Raw genomic sequence first — 20,937 nt, forward strand, 5'->3', positions numbered from 1 at the left:
ATTAGGTGCCTTATGTTGTAAGTTGCTTTGCATGCTGTTTAGAAAAAAGAGGACTATGAATAAATACACTATGGTTCCATTATGATGTTAATTTTATTGCTGAAAGTGAGCCTGGGTGGCTCCATAGGTTAAGCGTCCAACCCTTGATTCAGGGTCCTGGGATTGAGCTCCGTGCTCAGAAGGGAATCTGCTTGAGATTCTCTCTTATCTTCTTCCTCTGCCCCTCCCCACTGCTCCTTCTCTCTCTCTCCAGCAGGAGCAGGAGAGAGGGGCAGAGGGAGAGGGACAAGCAGCCTCCCTGCTGAGCCGGGAGCCTGAATATGTGGGGCTCTATCCCAGGACCCTGAGATCATGACCTGAGCCAAAGGTAGATGCTTAACCGAATGAGCCACCCAGGTGCCCCAAATAAAATCTAAAAAAGGAAAGAAAACAAAGAGAGAAAGAAAGAAAGAAGAAGAAAGGAAGAAAGAAAGAAAAGGAAGGAAGGGAGGGAGGGAGGAAGGGAGGGAGGGAGGAAAGAAGGAAGGAAGGAAGGAAGGGTGTTTGTTTCGTGGGATAAGTGAATTCCCTGACTGCATAAGTCTGAATTTAGGGCAGAGGTGACCTGGGAAATTATCTTTCTTCTACCACTAATCTTTGAGCTCCTTCGGTATAAAGCCTGGCACATAGAGGCCCTTCCTGGTCTTGACCAGGTGAGCGTATAGATGGTGAACATAAAGATGAGCCAATATGAAGGGCATCTCTCGCAAACTGAGTGATGTCAGCGTAGTCCCTTAGCCTCCTGAGGCCTTTGTTTCTTCATCTATAAAATGGAAACAGCCAGGAGTCTGGCCCCACCCTCGAAATGGTTGGGAAGATGCAGTGATGGGTTAGAAAACACTTTGTAAACCAAAGTGCCGCACCATCATAGAGCCCGTGGGCTGGCGTGTCCAGTGGGACAGCTGCTGGCAATCATCTCCCTGGGGTGGGAGTCCCCCTGTTCTGTGGACCTCCTGCAAGCCAGGATGGGAGAAGGCTCAAATGGGTAATGGGCTGCCCCTGGCTCCACCACATCCCTGAGGTCGGGAGGCTCCTCTGTGCAGGTCTCCTCCAAGCCTGGGGCTCAGGGCACTGTTGGAAGAGGCATCAGCTGGAAGTCTGTCCACTCTGCTTGCCCCCTTTCCCATCAGCCTGGCTCCCGGGCCCCCTAGACTCAGAGCTGCAGATCCTGCCTTCTGCGTTCCTGGCGGGGTGGGGGGGGGGGGAGGACTCCTTTCCCCTGCAGAGAGAGCACCGTGTCTAAGATTCATTCTGCTTCCTCCATCTGCACCTTGCCAGGTCCCGATTCCCACCGCGTGTCCAGCTCCCTGCGCGCGGGCTCCCTTCGGCAGCCCTGTGAAGTAGACGGAACAGCATTCATGGCCGGTTCCTCTTGCAGATAAGAGAGCTGAGCTCACCCAGGAGGGTCACAAGACTGCACAGAGCCGCTGAGGACCCAGGCCTCAAGGGCAGGGCCTCCCTTCCTCCCACTTACTGATTGCTGCCGCCTAGTATGCGGACAGGACGGTAAATGCAATACCAATCAAGAGTACTTTGTTCTCTCTGGCGGGGGCGCTGGGCAAGGAACAGAATACCTGCCCCCACCTCAGGAACAGAACACTCAGCAGACACAGGTGACAGAAGTACCTGGGGCCCAGCAGCCCCGAAGCCCCGAAGGATGGCAGAGAGGATCTGCCATCCGCGTCCTTCCCTCCTTGTTGTGCTTTGCTGTTTGTTTTCCTCTTGTTTCCTAGTAAAGGTTTCTTTTGAAAAGCTGCAACCTTGTCTCCCAGGAGCGAAGGGGAAGCTGGGCGATGCTGGCAGGGTGTGGCCTGGCCCTGGGATCCAGCCCGCTGGGAGGGGCCGTGGCCGGCTGTACTTGGGGAGGAAGAGACCCAAACAGCTGTGGGTCAGGCTCCAGGGACCAGGAGGCCTCTCCCTCCCAAGCAGCTGCCTGTGCTGCCCTGGGCGATTGACACTTGGCATCTTCATAGACTCAGGAGGAGTGAAAAATGGAAGGAGCGCAGGGTGGCCTTTCTCAGACTTGGACGTGCACACAAATCCCCCGCGATCTCATTAAAAGGCAGATTCCTATTCAGCAGGTCTGGGGTGGGGGTGTGGGCAAGATTCTGCATTCCTCATCAGCTCCCGGGTGAGGCCAATGTTGCCCAGTGTCCTGGGTCAAGTCCCTTCATTGCACAGAGTGGGGAGGACCACCGACTGAGCCCCTGCCGACACCCAGTACGGTGAGGGCCCTCTCCACCTTGGCCTCTGGCACCTTCTATGTGCCTCTTCCATCGCTCACATCCTCCCAGATGCCCTCACTCATTGTCCCCATTAGCCTGCGAGCTTCCAGAAGGCCTGGATTGTATCCTATTCGCCTTTGGAACCCAACACAGGACCTGACGCTTCTAAACATTCATGAGTGAGCAAAGAGGTGACTCTCAGAAAAACGGTCCAAATCCTCAAATTAATCTCAGCTGGGGGAGCCTCAGACCCAAACCCCAGGGCCCCTGTGGCTATCTGCTTCCAACCTCCCTTATTCCCCAAGGAAGGGGTCCCACGAGGCTTGCAGTGAAGAATGTTGCATTGGAAGGGGGGTCCCCGAGTGCAAAACAGAGGGACAAGACAGCAGTGTCCACAGCGGGAGGGCTGCGCAGGCCCAGAAGAGCCCCACAGGAAAGCCTTGGTCCTGGCACCAGCATCTGGCACAAGTCTGGACAGGACCCTTAGATTTCCTGCTCCAGGGTCTTTCACACCTCTGCCCTTTAGCTCCTCGTGGATGGTCACTGGGCCACTAAGGACAGAAAATTGGCGGCTGGTATCTTCTAGGTCCCTGGGGTTCCATGCAGCAGAAAGAACATGAGATGTAGAGCTAAGGGATGGCGCTAAACAGTCTGCCAGTGGGACCCTGGGCAAGAGGCTTCACCGCTCTGAGACTCAGTTTCCCTCTCTGTGAAATGGGGACCGTGACTCTTAGAAACTCATGTGAGAGGAGAGGGGCAGGGCAGGGACCTTTCTGGGCGGCACCCCACGATCTGGAACCCCACCTATTTCGTTCCACCTGTGCCTGTTCTGCCCACCCCGCCCACCCAGGCCAGCATCCTTGCCCAGCAGAAGCGCCCCCTCCTCCCACCCCCCCGCCCCTTGTAGAGCAGAACGCCACTCGATTGGGTGTCCAAGACAGAGAAGTCTCGGCCCCTCCAGCCCTGTCTCCCCACATCAATACAGTCTGGAGAGCTTGCCAAGAGCAGATTCTTTATTAATTTCTCTTTTTTTCTTAAAAAAAAAAAGTCTTCCTTCAGTATAAAAAAATAAATATTTTAAATAGGACATTGAATAAATAAAAATAATCTGTCAGTATGAAACATTCCCACAGGGTACATTCATCAAAGAGGAATTTGTCCCTCAAGGCCAAGTCCTATCCAGTAGAGAGGGAGGAGGGAAACACCGAGGGACAGACAAACTAGCAGTGTGGATGGGAGAGACGCCCAGGTACTGGGATCGAGGCGCAAGGATTGGGGGGGTGATCCGAAAGTAAGGACATCTGTACCATCTGAAGGGAAATTCTCACTTGATTCTGGCCTCCAACCCCACGTGCTCTGTCTATTCTGGAGAGCCAGCAAGGTGGGGCTGAGCTGCTTCTGGAGGGGGTGGGCACGGGGCACCCCCAAGGAGGGGACAAGGAGAGGGGGGAGGAGAGACAAATAAACTGGCGGTGCTTTTTTTGTTTAAAATGTTTTTTAAATAAATAAGAGTTCCCAATACTCCTTTTTCCATAAATTGCAAAATGACTGTCCTACCCCGTCCTCTGTTGACAGCCTCTCTGTCTTCCTCCTCCTGAGCCAGGATGCAGGTGTGGGTCAATACCAGCAGATGAAAAATGAGGAAAAGGGCAGCTTCCTGCCCTGCAAAGCTTTTTCCACACAAAGGCTCCATAAATTCCGGGATGCTGTGCAGAGTGGTCTGCTGGATTGGTTCTAGGAAGAGCGCTAAGGATGGGGGCTGAGGAGCAGAGCAGGAGATGGGGGGGGCGGGCAGAGGCAGTGGGAGCGAGGGGGGGCGGTGTTGGGCCCAGGGGAAGAGACTCCCTTGGTCCCTGAGCCCCGGAGGTTGCCCAGGTGGGCTCAGCACAGGATTCAGTGTACTCGAGGGGATGGGAAGATTGAAGAGCCAGCTGACCCCAAGCCCTCGGAGCCACGTTCACCAAAGGAGCAGAGTGCAGGGAGGGGGCAGCAGGCTAAGACCCTGGATGAGGGTGCATGTGACCCAGATTAAGACAGCCTCAGGAAACCTCATGGTCTCCTCTGCCACCTGCCACAAAACAAACTTGCCCCCCCTTGCGCCCCCACCCCTGCCTGCTGCCTGCCCACCTGCCACCCGGTGTGTGCGGGTGAAGTGCTCAGGGAAGACAAGAGAGGTGCAAAGTGAGTGCAAAGTACCATAATCACATTGGCTGAACCAGCTAGGACTGCCACCACCGCTCAGGGTTTGAGAAGAAGCCAGAATGTTGCTCTTAGCAGCTGCCCCAGCTCCGCACCCCCTCCCTTGCTCCCAGACTGGAGGGCGTTTCTCCACTAGCCTGGCCCCAGCACAAAGGAAAGGATCGGGTTCCCTGCCTGGGAGCCCAGACATGGGTGGGGGCGTGGGGGGAGGGGGGGCAGGAGGGACCACAGCTTCCTGGTCATGGGCCCAGGGCCTCCCTAGCCTCCTCTCCAGAGCAGGGAGCTCCTCCCTGCGCTGCCCCAGCTTCCCAGAGGTCCAGCCAGGCCCTCTGGCCCTTTGGGGGTGTTTGGGCCACCCGAGCAGGAGCTTCCCTACTGTGTGCAAGCATGCTGGATGCTGGGTCAGGACTGTTCCAGAGCCCCTCAACTGCTGGTCCAGAGACAGCATGGGAACAAGGAAACAGCAGCAGAGTGGGCCACCGGGGCTGCCTTACCCAGTGCTCCCGGACACCCTGTCAGCCGTGAATGTTACCCCTCACGGCACAATTCCAAGGGCTGCCAGAAAACACAGTGTTGAGTGAGCCCTCTGGAGCCAAGCAAGATGGTGGCCCTGGGAGAAGGCCCCTGGCCACTCCACAAGCCAGCCCAGCCTGCCGTGAAGCCAGGATCCTGATAGCCCCAAATCAGGTCACAGTTGGGATGAGGTATGGAGCAGGGTCCCCTGCCCCTGCCCCCACTACCCAGGGTGACCAGTTCTCTCAGATCCTGACCCTTCTCTGAGCTTCACCAGTAAGGCTTAGTCTCACTGTAACATCTTTGACTTCTGGACCAGCCCCTGCTAAGGCTTGGCCCTGGCTCCTCTACGAGCCATCATATTATTTCTGTTGAGTAGGAAGCAGGGAAAGGGGAAGTAACTTTGCCATTTAAAGCACCAATAAGTTAATATAAATAGGGCATCATAATAAATAGACAATCATGCTGGGTCAGACACACAGCACTCTTGGTTCTCAGGCTTCTCTGAGACCTGACCTCAGGCTCTGCTGTCCCCTTGCTCTAGGAACCAGAGATGGCCTCTAGTCCCCATCAAGTACCTTTGTGTGACCTCACAGGACCTCCAGGGGCCCCAGACGTGAGCTGCCACTCTGAACTACCCAGTCCTTCCCATCCCTTTCCATCCCTTATAGACCCCGGCCCAGAAGGAAGACTCTGGGTCCCCTTGGAACGTCTTCACCTGACTTTGCCACCTGCCCATTTCCCCAAACCCCACCTCCAGGTCCAGCCACCAGACCCCTGGCCGTCCCAGGCTTCAGTAAAGACTACAGGAAAGAAGGCGAGCCTGCCAAGGCTTTCAGGACTCTCTACCTTCCCATGCCTGAAGGTGGCCTCTCAGCCTCCCTAGAAGCCTGAATGCCAGTGAGCTCATTCTGGAACTTTCTGCCTCACAGTCCAGGCCCTAGGCCTGAGCTCTCCAATCATGCTCAAGAGAAGGAACATACCAAACCAGAACTTCCCCCTCTAACTTCCATTCACTAGACTTGTAGGGACCAAGGAGTCCTCTGTAACCCAGCTCCTCTGGCCTGCCTGAGCCCTGTCAAACCTTCCAAAGCCTACGGAAGGGGCAGTAAAGGCACTGATGGTGGTCATTTTGTGGGGCTGTGTGATTCCCCTGACCCCTGCCGTCTCGTCCCATGGTCAGAGTCGCTATGGATGACTTGTGCAGTTTTCTCACAAAGGCCCTGGCCAAGGGGCCAAGTGGGGACAGAGGTCCAGCCCACAATCCCCTCAGCAGCCCAACACCCTGGTGCCCGGCCACGGTCTCCCAGAGGAAGGGGTCCTTCTAATTGGCGCTGTAGACAGGCCCTGCCTACAGAAGTTTAGATTCTGCTCAGCTTTCTCACAGCCCACCCTAGAGGGGAGTGGACTGGCCAGGAACCCCCCGGGGTCTGCCAGCAGCCCCCACTTGGGTCCGGCGATGCTCTGGGCCCCGGCCACAGTTTGAGAGCCGCCCAAGCCTAGGATCTCAGGTCGCTCACTGCAGGCATCACGACCTCCTGCCTAGAAGGCCTGGGCCACCACAGCGATGACCTGCTTATACTTCCCCAGGAGCTGACAGCCCAACTTCTTCTTCTGGAAGACGTCCTTGCCCGAGGTGTCGGGGCCGTAGGCCACGTCCACGTGGGCCACGTGGTACTTGTTACACAGGCGGCAGAGCACGTTGCTAAGGAGGCCCCGCATGATGTCCGCAGTGGCGTTCAGCTTGCTATGGAGGCTGAGGGCGTTGGGATTGAGGACCTTCTGGTCCCGGGTGATGTTGCCCAGGGAGGCGCCGAGGTACGCGATGATGCGGTACAGCTCCACTAGCCGCGTCTTCTCCGTGCCGTTGGCATGGAATGGCGGGAAGTCCGTCACATTGGGGCCACACAGCTTGTCCAGGTTGTTGGGGAACGGCTCCCCCTGGGCTGTGTACTGAGGAGCAGAGAGGGAGAGGGGAGGTGACGAGGGCGTCAGGGTCGAGTGTCCCAGCCCTGCCACCAAGCCTCTGGGCAAGCTCTCGGGTCTCAGTTTCCCACCTCGGGCATAGAGACCTGGCTACTTGCCCACTAGGCATCTCAGGATTGTCGTGTGAGCCAGAAGTAATCCCAGTGCAAGGGATTATCATCACCCTCATCGGGATCGTGTGGGGACCGAAAGGAAAACACCACGTCTCACCTCCTGCAGGTGCACCACACACACTTGCCCTTTCACCCACTGAACGCACCTTCTTCCTGCGTGGCTTTGCACCCCAGACACCCACAGCCCACCACTTTCTCTCCCAACAGCATCTCCCTGGCCACCCTACTTCCTCTCTGTCTCTCATTGGCCTCCTGCTCCACATGGTGGAGGAATCCCTAGACCAACAGTGCCCAGCAGAGCCCGGCCTCCCCCTTCTCCCCCCAGCTATGCCCCCGACCTAACTGGGCACCTTGAAAAAGGGGCTTCCAGTGTGAGCCCGGGCTGGGAGAGGGGCGGCGGCTCGGAAGCAGCGGGAGTCTGGGCGCCGTTGAACCAAGCCCCTTCCCCATTTCCCTCCTACCAGCTCCAAACGCTCTCTTCCCAGGCCGGTCCCGCCAAACCAGGTTTGTGTAGCAACCCCCCACCCTCCCTCCTTCCTCAGGACCTGGAAGGGGGACTTACATAGAGAATAAAGAGAGCATTGGCACTGCCATTGAGCTGTGCCAGTTGGTTCCTGATCTGGTTCATGAGGTTGCTGTGACATGGGTGGCGTGTGGCACAGGTGGCGTTGACAGGGGTGATAGGAAGGGGGCTCCCCGCCCCGTGTTTCCAGTGCAGAACCAGCAGCAGGGGCACAACTCCTGGGAACAGGCAGGAAGGAGCCATGAGCAGGGGGGTTGGGGGTGAGCAAGGAGGCTCGGGGCAGAAGATGCGCCTCATCTCCCCAGGGACGCCAATGCCCCAGCTCCACCTGCAGCTCTGTCTTCCCCTGGCTGCTTCTAGTTTTCATCGCCTCACTACATCTGTTTCTCTCTGCTTCCCTCTCTCCAGATCTCTGTCTCTGCTTCTCTCCACTTTCCTTGTTTTTTCCTTCTCTCTCCTGAGCGGAGGAAGGGGGTAGGACATGAGCTGTTCCCACCAGCTAGGAGCTGGGTCCAGGGTGACACGAACCATCCAGCCCTTTCCCTCAGGAAGGCAAAAGCCCCTGAGGTCTCCTGCCCCTCCAGCTGGAAGTCACCATGCCCCCAGGCCCAGCGGGTCTCAGGGGCAAGAGAGGCCCCTATCTTCCCACCTCGCAGGATGGTCCAGATTCCTGTGCATTGCTTCATGCTCACTGGCCCACTGCAGGCCATAGCTCCCAGATTGGGAACCCGGGGTGGGGGGTGGGGGATCTTCTGCTGACACTCTTCTCCCTCTCAAACCTGTCACTTGATTCTGGCTCCCTGGGCCGTTTGTCTCCAAAAATTCTGCCACCCTCCCCCATTTCTTCTATAGCTCTTCTTCTCCAAATGTGGCCACTTTCCTATTTAGGACCCTCAAGTCCACCCCACTTCTACAATTCTGCCCCCCTCCAACCCCAAATCATCATTCAAAATTTCCTGTTCCCCCCAGCCTTGCACAGCTCCTGCCTCCATGCCATCCCCCTCTTGTCTATTACTTGCCCCAGGCGCTGGGTTAGGACAAGGAGAATCTTGGGGTCCTGCAGGCCCTCAGAGCCTTGGGGAGGGAGAGGAAATGGTGCAACCAGAAAAGAGAAAAGGGAAAAGGTCGCAGGCAGCCAGGTGGGTGGGGGAGGAAGGAAAGTGAAAGGTGACAGGAGAGCTGGGAGCTGTTCGGGCCTGTCCTGGGTCGCCCCTCCCCCCCCCCCCCCCCCCCCCCCCCCGCGCGCCTGCTTCCCCGCTTTACTGTCTCGGGTTCCCTCCGAGGAGCCTCTCCCAGTGGCCCAGCAGCAGGAGGTAGGGGCAGCAGACCGGTGAGGCTGGAGAACCGGTGAGGCTGAGGTGAAGGGGGGCGCTGGAGCGCTGGGACCTCCCCCGCTGGGACAGTGGCAGCCTCAAGTTCACTTCTCCTGGGTCCCCTGTTCCTCCCAGCATCCCCAGGCAGCGCTGAGACCCCGGGATTGTTGGGGGGCCCCCACACGCCCGGCTCACCTAGCAGAGACCACAGCTTTCCAGGCACTAGCAGATGGTGGCGGCACCTGCTTCTGTCCCGGCCGGAGTTTGCAAGCTGCTCGGAGGCCGGTGCCCCTCCCTGGGAGCAGCCCGGGACGCGGTTGGAAAAGAGAAAGCGGAAAGACAGAAAGAAAGAAAGAAAGGAGGAGGGTGAATCGGGAGAAAGCAGAGCGGGAAGAGCAGACCGGAGAGTGTGGCAGGAGCGAGGAGGAGGAGGAGGGGGAAGTGGAGGAGGAGCAGGAGGAAGGCTGCGGCAGCCCCCTCCCTTGCCCGCCGCCAACCTGCTGGCCCCCGGACGGGCTGGGCGCGCGGTGCCGGGACCATGTGCCTGCGCTCGCTCCCGGCCGCCACCCAGCGCCTCCGGCGGCCCGGGCCGGCTGCACGAGTGCCCCAAGTGTCCGTGTGTCTGCGGCGAGTGGCTGTCCCGCTCGCCATCGCCAAGTGCCCCAAGTTGCCGCAGCACCCGCAGTGGGGCGCGGAAGCCGGCGCGGGGCGGGTGGATTTACCTGCCGCCAAGACCTTCATTATGGGCTGGACTCCAGAGGGCCTTGGAGGAGACCTTAGATGCCGGCAGTTTTCAGAGGTTCATGCTCAACGGGGAATTTGCCTGATTTATATACTGGAGCCTGTGTTGTAAGACAGAGAGAAACAGCTATATTTAGCAGGGATCCCCGTCCAGGAAGTTGTTTGAGGTGCATCATAGGAAATTATGAATGGAAGAAAGTGAGAGTGGGGGGGGGGCAGTGAAGGGGGAGGGTGGAGAGAGCAGACTTTTTCCCTCTTCTAAGAATTTGATTGATAAAATTATAATGAACTCTTCAACAAAACACCCTGTGGTTTTCCTGAGTGGCTTGCCCTAGGAGTTGTTTGAAGTTGGGGAGGGCAAGGAGGGTCCCCAGGCTCGAGTCACTGGGGTCCCCTGTGCTGTAGGTGCTCCAGACAGCCCTGACTCACCTGGGTTTGGGGAGGTGGCTTGACACTAGGCAAGCAGATGGAGGCCGGCACCTGTGGCCCCCTGATCAAGGGATTTTGGGGGCAGTGGGGAGGAGGCAGGCTGGGGCTTGGCTGGGAAGGAGGCTCCAGGAAGAGGGGCTGGGGCCTGGCTTGGACTTTAGACAGTAATAAAGCAGAACTGAATGTGGGCACCTCAGAGGTAGCCTCCTCCAACCTGCCCATTGCCACTGGGCAAAGTGGGGCTTCAAAGGGCACAGGTTGTCCAGAGTCCCACAGGGTCAGGCCTCTTGACTACCATCAGCAAGCCTCCATTGCTGACCACGGGTAGGCTGTGAGGCTGGGGAGGGGGCTGGGAAGGTGGGGAGCAGGGAGGTTGCTGTGACTCAGTTCTTGGGGGACAGCCTGGGGAGGAGTTTCTGGGAAGGTGTTGTGTGTCTGGGGTTTACCTAAATTCTTTGCAGTCCCACCTCCCCCCTCAGGGAGCATTTCCATTCTGGAGGGACACCTGGAGCGGAGACCTAGGGAGGCTTAGCAGACCAGACCCAGGTTTCTTCCTTAGGATGCTGAGGGCTGGCTGGGGAGAAGAGAAATAGCTTGCCCCCCCAAACCTGCCTTGGAAGCCCCTTGGGACTCAGCCCCAGAGAATAACGGTGACCCCCCCCAAAAAAGGTGCTTCTAGAGTCTGTAAGGCAGGGTCACAAATAAATCCTGGTGTCTATCATGGCCGGTTAGACTCCTAAACGTGTGAGGAGAGGCAGGAAGGAATGGTGGGGACCAGGGCAAAATGAGCACAGGACTCCTCCCCCCAAAAAGCATTTCTAAAAAATGATGTGAGGGAGTGCTGGCCAGGGAACACGTATCTGGCACCACACTGTCCCCCAAGTTGCCAGAGGCACCCTCTGTCCCAGGAGATGTCTCATTCCCCTGGAGACCCGCCCCCCCCCCAGCCCTCCGGCCTGACCCTAACCAAGAAACAAGGTGGAAGAGTTGGTTTTCCAAGGCCAAGGAGACCCCCGGCCTTTCTCTGGCCCCCGCTCACCCCCTCACCCATCCTCCAAGCATGCTCCCAGCTCCCGCCTCTTGCCACATCCCGGACCTGCCCAGCCACGCGTTCCTCCCTCATCGTGCCAGGACGAGCCCTGGTGCCTGCTGCGGTCCCCCTTCCCCCACACACACACTCTGCCCTCTCCAGGCTCACTTCCCCCATGCTCACCCAGGAGGACCTGGGATGTGGGTGATAAAAATGCCCATCCCAGCTGGCACTTCCCGGCAGGAAGGAGGCTGGCAGAGTCCAGACTGGCTCTCCTTCCTCCTCCCTTCCTCCCCCCTCCCCCTTGTCTCTTCCTTGGAAGGCCCTAGAAGACCCCACCTGGCACTTGCCCCTCCCATACACCTACTATGGGGTCAGCATACACCCCCAGGAGGCCCGCCTGCCCCAGCCTGGCTCAGACAACCCCACGGCACAAAACATCCCAGCTCACCTCCCTCCCCTCACAAAAAATCCCCCACTCCTCTTCTCTCCTGCATGAGGGCCTGATATGAACACGGAGCACATGAACACAAATGTTGGAGCAGCCTCCAGTCCTACCGCCACATCTCCCAGACCCCTGTCACCTGACTCGGCCTGGTGCTTCTGCTGTGGACCCCAAACCCATCTGACCAGGGCCCCACTGTGGCCCCCTCTATGGTCCCCTTGTTCCCCCACCTGAGACTCTCACTAGGCGCCCTGATTCTCCTGGAGGCTGCCACCCCTTCCCACCATTCTCCTGCCCCCATCTCTCCCCTACATCCTTCTGAGTGGGCTTCCAGGTCTTTGTACTGCCTTCCGGCTCCCCAGATCCCACGCCAGCCTTACAGTCCACCCTCAGTCGCCATGTAATCTCAGCCCCACCCCACAGGAAACAGGAAGTGGGGGCAGAGTCTAGAAGACACTTAACTCCCTCCCCGACTGGCCCCTCCCATGCCTCAGTTTCCCTTCTCACGGTACCTGACTTGGTCTGTGCTCCCCAAGAGCTGTGGGCCCCTCGGCGCCCTAGGCCCGGCCTCCCTTTCCTGGCCATGTCCAGGCACCACCTGCACTGGGCCTCTGGGGGTAAGCTCTGGCAGGGTCTTGGAGCCGCCAGGCCGTGAGCTGCCTGCAACGTGGCCTTGGTCCCCAGGAATCAGCCGCCCAGACCGCGCTCCAGGCCAGCTTTGGTCTCCCGGAGTTTGTTTTCTTCCCTCCCTCTCTACGCTCTCTGTGTGTGTGTGTGTGTGTGTGTGTGTGTGTGTGTGTGTGTGTGTGTGTGTGTGTGTGTGTTTTCCCCTCGCTTCCTCACGGAAGGCATCCTCCCTTCTTGGCTGCATGCTCCCGGGGTCGTGACCCCAGGCCCCACCCTGGAGTGGCAGCCCCAGCTCGGCCCCTTCCAGCTGTGACTTCATCCCCAGCCTGTCCTGCTCCTGCACACTGGGCCTGCTGGGGATTTGACCCGCCTCAGGGTGAGGGGGACCGTCAGGGTCCACAAGGGGCCCTTTTCCGCAGAGGCAAGGCACTACCGGGTCAGGGCCCCAGGGTGCTGTCTCCAGGTGGCTGTGCCAACCACTTGCTCATCTCCCCTCTCCAGGAAGTCAGCCCATGTGTCGGCCTTCCCAGGGCCCCTCAGGGCTCTTTCGGTCCCACGCACTCTGCCGAATGCGGCCACCCAGTCCTCCTTTTGTGCTGATTCTCGCCTGCCATTCATTCGCCTCTCCTGGAAGACCACAGGTGTTTTATTTTCCAGATGGGGAAACTGAGGCTTGGGGAAGTGAAGCCACTTGCCCAGGGCCGTTCAGAGACACTAGAGCAGGGTCTGGAACCCAGGCCTCCGGCTCGCCGGCCACGGAAATGCCAGAAGCACCTCCAGCTCTGAGAGGAGCAAAGGCTGATGAGGAACACATAGGCCGCTTCTTCCAGGATGTCTCCCCTGCCCACAGCCCAGACCAGCTCGAGTCTGCCTGGTCCTGCCTGCTCTCCTTTCAAGTGGAGACAAGTCTTCTTCCTCACTCTCTGAGGGCTTGGATGGGGTCTGATACTCATTTGTACTCTTGACAGCACCTGGCTCAGGGTTACACCAGAGTCGATGCTAAGTATTTTTTAAAAGCATTTCACAATTTCCAAAAGCTGTCTGGGCCAAATGTCTCGTGGAGAGACGGTGTGGAGTTTCGTGGATTGAAGCGTGGACTTTGGCCTCCGTCAGAGCCAGGTTGGAGATTTGGTTTTGCCAGTTAAGAGCTGGGTGACTTTGGGGAAGTGAGCGCTCCCTGGCCTCAGTTTCTCCATCTATAAAATGGGAATAATGGAACCTATGCTGTGGGTTTGCTGTGAGGTGTCGGGGCTCGGCGCAGTTGTGGGCACCCCACAAGCCCTCCATACGTCAGCACTTATTCTTACCAGGTGAAGATCCTCACCTCACCTGTGAAGTAGGGGTTTTTGTCCCCATTTTAGAAGTGAGGAAATTGGGCACACTCCAGGGCTGAAGAGGGAAAGCTGAGAGGAACTGTATACCCTCTCCTGATGGATAATGAGGCAGGACACCGTTATAGGCTCCAGCTTCTTAGAGCGGCACTCCAGACAGATAAAACAGGTTATATGGGGGGGAAGGCATGGCAGTACTCACTCTCCCCATGTCCCATCCTGGCCCCTGACTGCCCCCCTTACCCCCCACCCCAGGCCTGAGCTGAGGACAGCGGCTGACCCGGGCTCACCACCCCCAGGAACTGATTCACCCCCAGGCTCCATCTGAGAAGGAAGGAGACATAGCTCAGCTCAGAGGGGCTTGAATCACCAGCCGCCCCCTGCGGAGCCCCGGGGAGGGATGCGGGGGTGGGGGCCAGCCCCCTGCCGGTCTGTCTGTCTCTTTCCTGGGCCTCGGAGGCACTCGGGAGAGGGCAGCGGGGCAGTGGCCATCGGCTGGGGGCTGGCAGGGAGGTACCCTCACAAGTCAGGCATCCTGTGTGGGAAGCCAGAGTAAGTTACTCACCAGGTAAGCAGCTCTCTGGGCATCGGGGAATTCCCCAAGCCCAGTGACCCAGAAACTGAGTGCTCTGGGCAACCCCCACTGCCCAGGCCAGCCCCCTCCTTCCTCCACCATCCCCTCCCCTGTGCCTAGCTAAGATCTCGGTTCTCTGAAAACCCAACCGGCAGCGGCTCTTAGCCTCCAGCTCACGCCCAGCCCCTTGCCTCGATGTCCCCACCTGGGAAATGAGCACGGGGGAGTCAGATGGGCCCCGGGGAGGAAGTTGGGGGTCAGAAGCTGTGGTCCAGGACTAGGGCCGGTGAGGGGCGGCCAGGAGCAGCTCAGGAATTCCTGGCACAGCCCTGGGAGTCGGGTGTCCTGTCCAAAAAGGCAAAAGCACCTCATTATTCAGCACTTGAGCAATGAAGGTGTAGCTACACCTGTGGCCCCAGCCTGCACCCCGCAGCACCACGAAACCATCGTGGACTTTCCTGGCCCCTGGCACCATTTCACAAGTCAACTGTGGGCCAGCCAGGGCTAGGCTGGTGGTAGAGCCTGTGGGTAAGGGTGTGGCTCAGAACCAGGAGAACCTGGGTTCGAATCCTGCCCACGCCACTTACCAGCTCTGTGGCCCGGGGCAACTGACCTCCTCTCTCCGAGCTTTGATTTCACCTCTGGAAGTGGGGAATGCTGGAGTGCTGTCATGAGGACGTTCAGTGGGAAAAGCAAAGTGCCTACCACATAACAGTCATTCTAACCAGAGCTCCGAGTGGTCAGAGGAGGGGCTCAAATCCCAGCCTGAGTCAGGGGCCTGGATCTGAGAGGCCAGGGAGGGCTCCTGGGTCTTCTCAGTCCCCAGAGCATGGCGTGGGTCCTGGGGGAACAGACAGCCTTTCAGAACCTCAGCAGGGGAATAAGTAATACTTCCCGCCTCCGGGTCCTAAAGAGCCCAGCTGTCTTTGAGGCTCTTGAGGCCCAGGCTCTTAGGCATATTGTCTGCTCTTTCTCACCCTCACCCCATCAAATCTCTGGCAGGGACCAGCTACACCCCTCAGGGCCAAGCACGGGCCAGAAGCCATCGTGGCCTGCTGCCAACTGCCCCCATCATTACACGGACATTTCCCGACTCGTCCTGCGTCAGGAATCACCCCCTTGGAGGTGAATCAGAGTGACTGCATTTTTTTCTTCAATTCTGATAGAAATTGCAAGGGAAGCAACAGCCCACAGAGCCCAGATCACATCACCGGCAGGGTCAGAAGCCTGCCTCCAAGGTCCATGTCGTTACATGAAGCCCGCTTCTGCTCCCGGCTCTGCCCTCAGCATCTCCATCTTGAGAATGGGCTGCTGTCCTCTCTCATCATTCCTCAGCATAGTCTCTGTAAGCACTTGGACCTCCTCTAGGCTCTCCCGGAGTCTCCAACTAGCCCGAGACCCTAGCCGGCGCGTGGAGAGAGCAAGGCTATCACACTACGGGTTTCGGAGGCCAGCCACTTGGCAGCTCATGGATTCAATTTAGAGGGTTGCCACCAGCACTTTCAAAAAGGAAATGGAATAGCCGAATCACCGGGCATCGCCCGGAGCAAGGGCAAGCGTTGCTCCACAAACTTTTTTTTATCCCCCCGTTGTCTCTATGTGTCAGCGCACACATCATCCTCTGGTTGCAAGGTGCAATGTGTTTCTAACTGTGGGTCTCAGTCAAAAACGTTTGTAAGCCACTGGTATCGGTGATGAAAGCCAGGCCCTGAGGGGCTGAGGAGTGACTGGCTCAAGGTCACTCAGTGGTTGACAGCATGAGACTCGGGACTTCCATGTCATCCGCGGTCCCTTCCAGCTCGGGAATGGGAGGAGGTGCTGCAGGCGGGGCGGGGCGGGGCGGGGCAAGCGCCCCTGGTGTGGGGTGGAGGCCTGTCATCACCCCGTGTGGGACAAAGGCCCTCCCGGGGGCCCAGCCCCTCACTGTCCACTCCCTTCCGCAGCCTCAGACCCCCAGCTCCCCGCCCCACCCTGCCCCACCTGGGTGGGGTGGGGATAGTCACGGGTCTTTCCTCACCCCTCCATGGGAACCCTTCATCCTCACTGCCGGTGGCAGCAGGAGGAAGTGGCTACCATCCCCCCTCCCAGGGTAGCCTGCAACCCAGAGAGGAGTCTGTGTCTGGGAGCGCCTGTGGGGCATCCCAGGGGTCTGTCTGTCTGTCTGGGTCTGAATGGGCATTCACACATGAGCGTGTGTGTGTAGTGAGGGTCTTTGTGTGTTGGCATGTGTCTGCGTTGGGCTGTGTCTGACCCTGTGAGTGTGCACATGTGTGTCTGTGCTGGTCTGTTTGCTTATGGGAGAGGGCCGAAGCATGCACAGCTCTGGCTGACTTTGTGAACCCTCTTTGTGATTGTGTGGATGTGTAAGTGACCGTGTGCATGAATCCTGGGCAAGCATGTGTCTGACCTTGTGTCTGTGTGAGTCTGCATGGCAGGGGGTCTCTGGGCACAAGTGGTGAGGCATGACCCCTGCGCACGAAGTGTGTGTGTGTGTGTGTGTGTGTGTGTGTGTGTGTGTGTGTGTGTGTGTGTGTGTCCCAAGTGTGTCTCCAAAATCCCTGCTCCTCACCCTCCAGCTCCCACCCCTAGGAACCGTGTGGCAGCCTCACGTCACGGGGGCCACCAACAGCTGGTTTCCTCCCCACCCCGCCCCAGGCCCCCCTGCCCTGACCACCCTGACTTTTGGCGCAGGGACAAAGCTGATGTCAGAGCTGAGCTGACAGCTTCCTTCTCCCACTGGTTTTTCCAAAAGAGAGAGACCACAGCTCGGCTCCTATTAAATAATCATGGGGCGGGGGGGTGGGGGAGGATGTTTCACTCAATGATTTCCTGAACTCAGAGGCAATAAACAGAACAGGAAGCAGCCCCGGGGACCCACTCAGCCTGAAACTGGCCAGCCAGAGGTGGGGCCCAGCCTCCCTCCAGAGTCAAGCTCACTGGAGCCACCCCGACCTGACCCCAGAGATGATGTCAGGGAGGCAGGCAGGCCCTCTCTCCAAACTGTCCCTCAGTGCCTGTAGGGACTGAGGAAATGTTCTGAGGACGGTGGGTGGGAGGTGGTAAGATGGAGAGAATAGAGTGGCCCCCTCCCAGTGGGTGGGTGGGGAGGATGGAGGGAAAGAGGCCCAGTCAGGGTTGGACCATTCTTTTCCCTGGGAAGTGAAGAAAGGGGGAGCTCCCTGAAGTCAGGGGAGGGACTGGACCAGGTAGGGGAGCAGCTCGTGGGGAGCAGGGAGAAGGCCAGGCCTCCCCCTGCCTCCCTCAGGCAACCTGGAAATGATGCCTGTCTCCCACAAAACCTGCCCCTTTGGGCCACTCCACCCCTGCTTCCCGCCCTTTCTGGGGCACATGGCTGGCACACTGCCAACCCTAAAGGCCATCAGGGGCCTCTCTCCCACCCATGTCCCCCAAAGCAAACCATTACAAAGTGCTGCCTAGAGCCCCTTATTATCTCCATTCCTAGCGCCCACTTCCAAGGGAAGCATTTTAATCCTGTTTCACAGACTTGGAAACTGAGGCTCAGAGATTTGAATGTTTGCCAGAGGTCACACAGGGTGTGACATTGCCACTTCTGTCCCCCACAACCCCCCGACCCCCGCAGGCTCCCTACAATAGGGGCCAGGATGGGCAGGGCTCTCTGGCAACAGGGGGCACGGGGGTCCCCAGGATGAGTCTTCCCCAGGGAGCCCCTCCTTCTGCTTGGGCTGGCCATTCAGCTGCTTATCAGCCACAGGACTCCATGACACAATCCTGCTCTGATCTCCTGCCCAGCGGGGCCCCTTCCACCCCCACCCCACCCCTGGACCCCGTTTCCGCTTCCTCTCTTTCTGGGTGGGACACAGCCCGCCCTGGGATCACAGTGGGCCGTCTGGAGAGCCGGTCTCCCTGCCAGCCCCTCAGCAGCCAGGAGATCCCACATTCACTCTGGCCAGTGGGCGGCCAGCAGGGGACCCTCACAGAAGGAGGATGGTGGCCTGCAGTTCCCCATCCTTAGATTCCCTTCTGAGAAGCCCACTTACCTCCCAAGAGGTCTCGGGAGGAGGAGGGAACTTAGAGACCATCATGGCCTCTCCTGGCATCAGGGTCCCCACTTGTAAAGGGAATATGTTGGGAAGATGAGATTGGGGGCTGTGGAGGGGAACTAGGTGGGCTCAGCCATCAGCCAGACCACAGATCTGGCCGTAGGTCTGACACTTATGAGCTGTGGCCCTCAGACAGGGGGCCTCGTCACTCTACAAAATGGGACTCGTTGTCATCAGCCCACGAAGAGAGCAACACCCTCTGGAGGGTGTGCCTGAGTTACTGATACTAACCTGGCTGTTAAAATTTCACAGGTGGGACCCAGAGAAGGGAAGCTGCTTTTTTCCAAGGCCACAGGCCACAAGCAAATTAGTGGCACATTCCCCAACAGCATGCGGGCTGCCTGCCTCACTTGGACTCCCAGACAACGGACCAGGAACCCTGAGTTTTAGTCCCCATTAGTTGTGAGAATTCCAGAAGGAAGCTTCTTGGAGTCTCAGTTTCCCCAGCGGTAAAACAGGTCTAGAGAAGGCCACCAGTCTCCAAGGATCTAGAAAAGGCATTTCGAGGTGTGGACTTTGGGGTCTGGTCATGGAGGATAGAGAAAGCTTTCCAGGTGCCCTGGAAAGCTGGGCCCAGCATGGTTGAGGGCTAGGTCCCCCCCCCCGGCCGCCGGCCCTGCGTTCTCCTACGCTCAGCCGCTTAGGTCCGCTCCAAGCCGCGGGCTGCAGCGCCACCCACTGTCCAGCCAGCAGCGGCTGCCTTGGCCACAGCACCACCAAAGCCCCAGGCTGGAGTGCCTCCGCCGGGGCCTCCCCCAGGGCTGGGCAGGGCGGGATTTGGGGATTGAGGAAGTGGGCGGGGATGCCCGAGGCTCGTTATGGAGGGTAGGCAGAGGCCATTGGCCCAGGCAGGGGAAGAAGACACGCGGAGGGGTCCTGGAGGGGCCTCGGCTTGGCCCAGCACCTGCTGGGGGTAGGGAAGGGGACAGCTTTGAGGACCGGCCGCAAGGGGGCGCCAAGGACCACACTCAGTGGGCTGGGGTGGGGGCGGCGTCCCTCGATCCAGCTGGAGATCTGGAAGGAGGGAGCTGGGGAGACCACCGCCCCTTCCCACCCACCTCAGGCCCCAGGACCACCCAGTTCCCCCCGTGGGACAGGCCCTGGGTACAATGTCCCCGCCATCCCGGAAGCTTCTCCGCAGTCAGGAGCTGCTGATGACAAGATTGGGGTCCAGCCCCTTTCCGTGTTATTTGTGCCAACAAGCCCCCCCCTGCGGTGCCAAGCTCTGCACAGACTTCGGTTATGTTTTTCCTTTTTCTTCACCATGGCCTTATGAGCTGGGGCTTCCACAGTTAGGCCCATCTTACAGAGTGAACAGAGCAGAGTGGTCGAGTCCTGCTGTGCTGGCCCAAGGTCAAAAGTGTAGGGGCCATGACCTTGACTGACCACACACCCCAGAGCCTCGCATGAGGGACTTCACTTTGGTAAAGATCCCCACCCTTCTCCCCAAAGCAGAAGCAGGCGGAGGCCACCCCATGACCCACCACAGCCCCTTCTAGAAGTACAGAGACCCTCCGCCTGCCACATCTCCATCTAAGGAAAAGCTAGGCTGCCACAGACTCAGAACCCTCTACTGCTCTGGGGTAAAGGGGACTGAAGAATCCAGGGGAATCCAGGCATGAAGACCCCCACCGCCCCCCAACCCGGAGAGGGTGACCCCTCTGGGATCATGCAATGCCAGGATTCTGGCCTCTTCATCTAGTTCTCTCTCCTCTGCTCTTCCAGGATCTTTAACCCCTTAGTGACCCATGACACTTCGCTTCTAGTCTGTCCACTTTACCTCAACATCCTTGGTGAGATGGGCAGGGAATGTCCTACATGCCCGTTACACAGCTGAGAAGACCGAGGCTTATGGGCCACTAAGTACTCCCCTCCCCCAGACACTGGAGGATTCGCTCTTGCTGAGGATAAATTCAGGGGCTGGTAGCTACCCCCCAGCCCTGCCCCATCAGGGAGGCCTACCGTGGTCTGTGCCTGCGCAGGACCCCCAGGAGTCTTGCAGGTGTTTTCCAGATCTTCAGTGGGACACCATCGACTTCAGGGCCAGGCCCCCTCTGCTTCCCTTTCCTGGTGAATCTTCTCTGGAGACAGCTCCTCACACTGCCCCCCACTTGACTTCCCGTCAAGTGCCGGGTGGCCCTGAGGCTCCCCCCACTTCCACCCCACCCCCTGGCTGAAGGGCTGGGTGCAACAGGGGCAGAGAACCGCAGGCTCCTGGCCAGACTGCACCTGACAGGTGGGGCAGGGTCTTCGGGGCGGCCGAGGAGTAAAGTGGGGCTGGGGGTGGGGAGGGGGCGACCCTGTGCCCAGCACCCCTACCCAGCACTGCGTGGCAAGGCCGCTGGGACCTGAGTCACAACTGACTGGGCCGCACCCAGCCTGCCTGGGTGACCCAGGCCAGCATAAGGCGATGACTGAGCAGCCCTCCGCATGACCGGCCGGGGTCGGCCTTAGGTGTTTTGACTCAGACCTGCCACAAGCCGTGTGCACCAGGGCCATGCCCCTTGTCCCCGTACCCAGGAGAGTCACAGGGCCGCAGCCGCCCCCACCCCCGACAGAGTGGCCCCCCAAGCCACCCCGCGCTGCCCTGGCACCCACCTCAGAACCCTGGAGTCACCCGGCCCATCTGGTTGGCCCTCCTCCACGGGCTCCAGGGCCCCACCTGCCCAACCCACCTCCCTGGGAGACCTTCGCCCCTCCCCGCGCCAGGGAGCAGAGCCCAGCCCTTGGGGCGGCCCCAGGAAGCAGGGAGTGGGGCTGGCCAAGC

The 20,937-nt window shown here is 59.0% G+C and overlaps 1 protein-coding gene across 1 annotated transcript; it reads right to left on the reverse strand.

Moving 5' to 3' along the window:
• Positions 1–3,267: 3,267 nt before the first annotated feature.
• Positions 3,268–12,187, reverse strand: LIF (LIF interleukin 6 family cytokine). The gene is made up of 4 exons (XM_027577409.2): positions 12,069–12,187; positions 9,634–9,753; positions 7,638–7,816; positions 3,268–6,929 (listed from the first exon to the last, which is right to left on the reverse strand). Exons 2-4 carry the CDS (start codon positions 9,650–9,652, stop codon positions 6,519–6,521), a joined length of 609 nt encoding a protein of 202 aa, XP_027433210.1. The 5' UTR covers positions 9,653–9,753; positions 12,069–12,187; the 3' UTR covers positions 3,268–6,518.
• Positions 12,188–20,937: the final 8,750 nt, after the last annotated feature.

The sequence above is a fragment of the Zalophus californianus genome, chromosome 14 (genome assembly GCF_009762305.2).
Source record: "Zalophus californianus isolate mZalCal1 chromosome 14, mZalCal1.pri.v2, whole genome shotgun sequence".
NCBI lineage: Eukaryota > Metazoa > Chordata > Mammalia > Carnivora > Otariidae > Zalophus > Zalophus californianus.

Coding starts and splice junctions, on each gene's coding strand:
- LIF (XM_027577409.2), bottom strand. Junction 6,930..7,637: donor ATGCTCTCTTTATTCTCTAT/GTAAGTCCCCCT, acceptor TCTGCTCCTCAG/TACACAGCCCAGGGGGAGCC.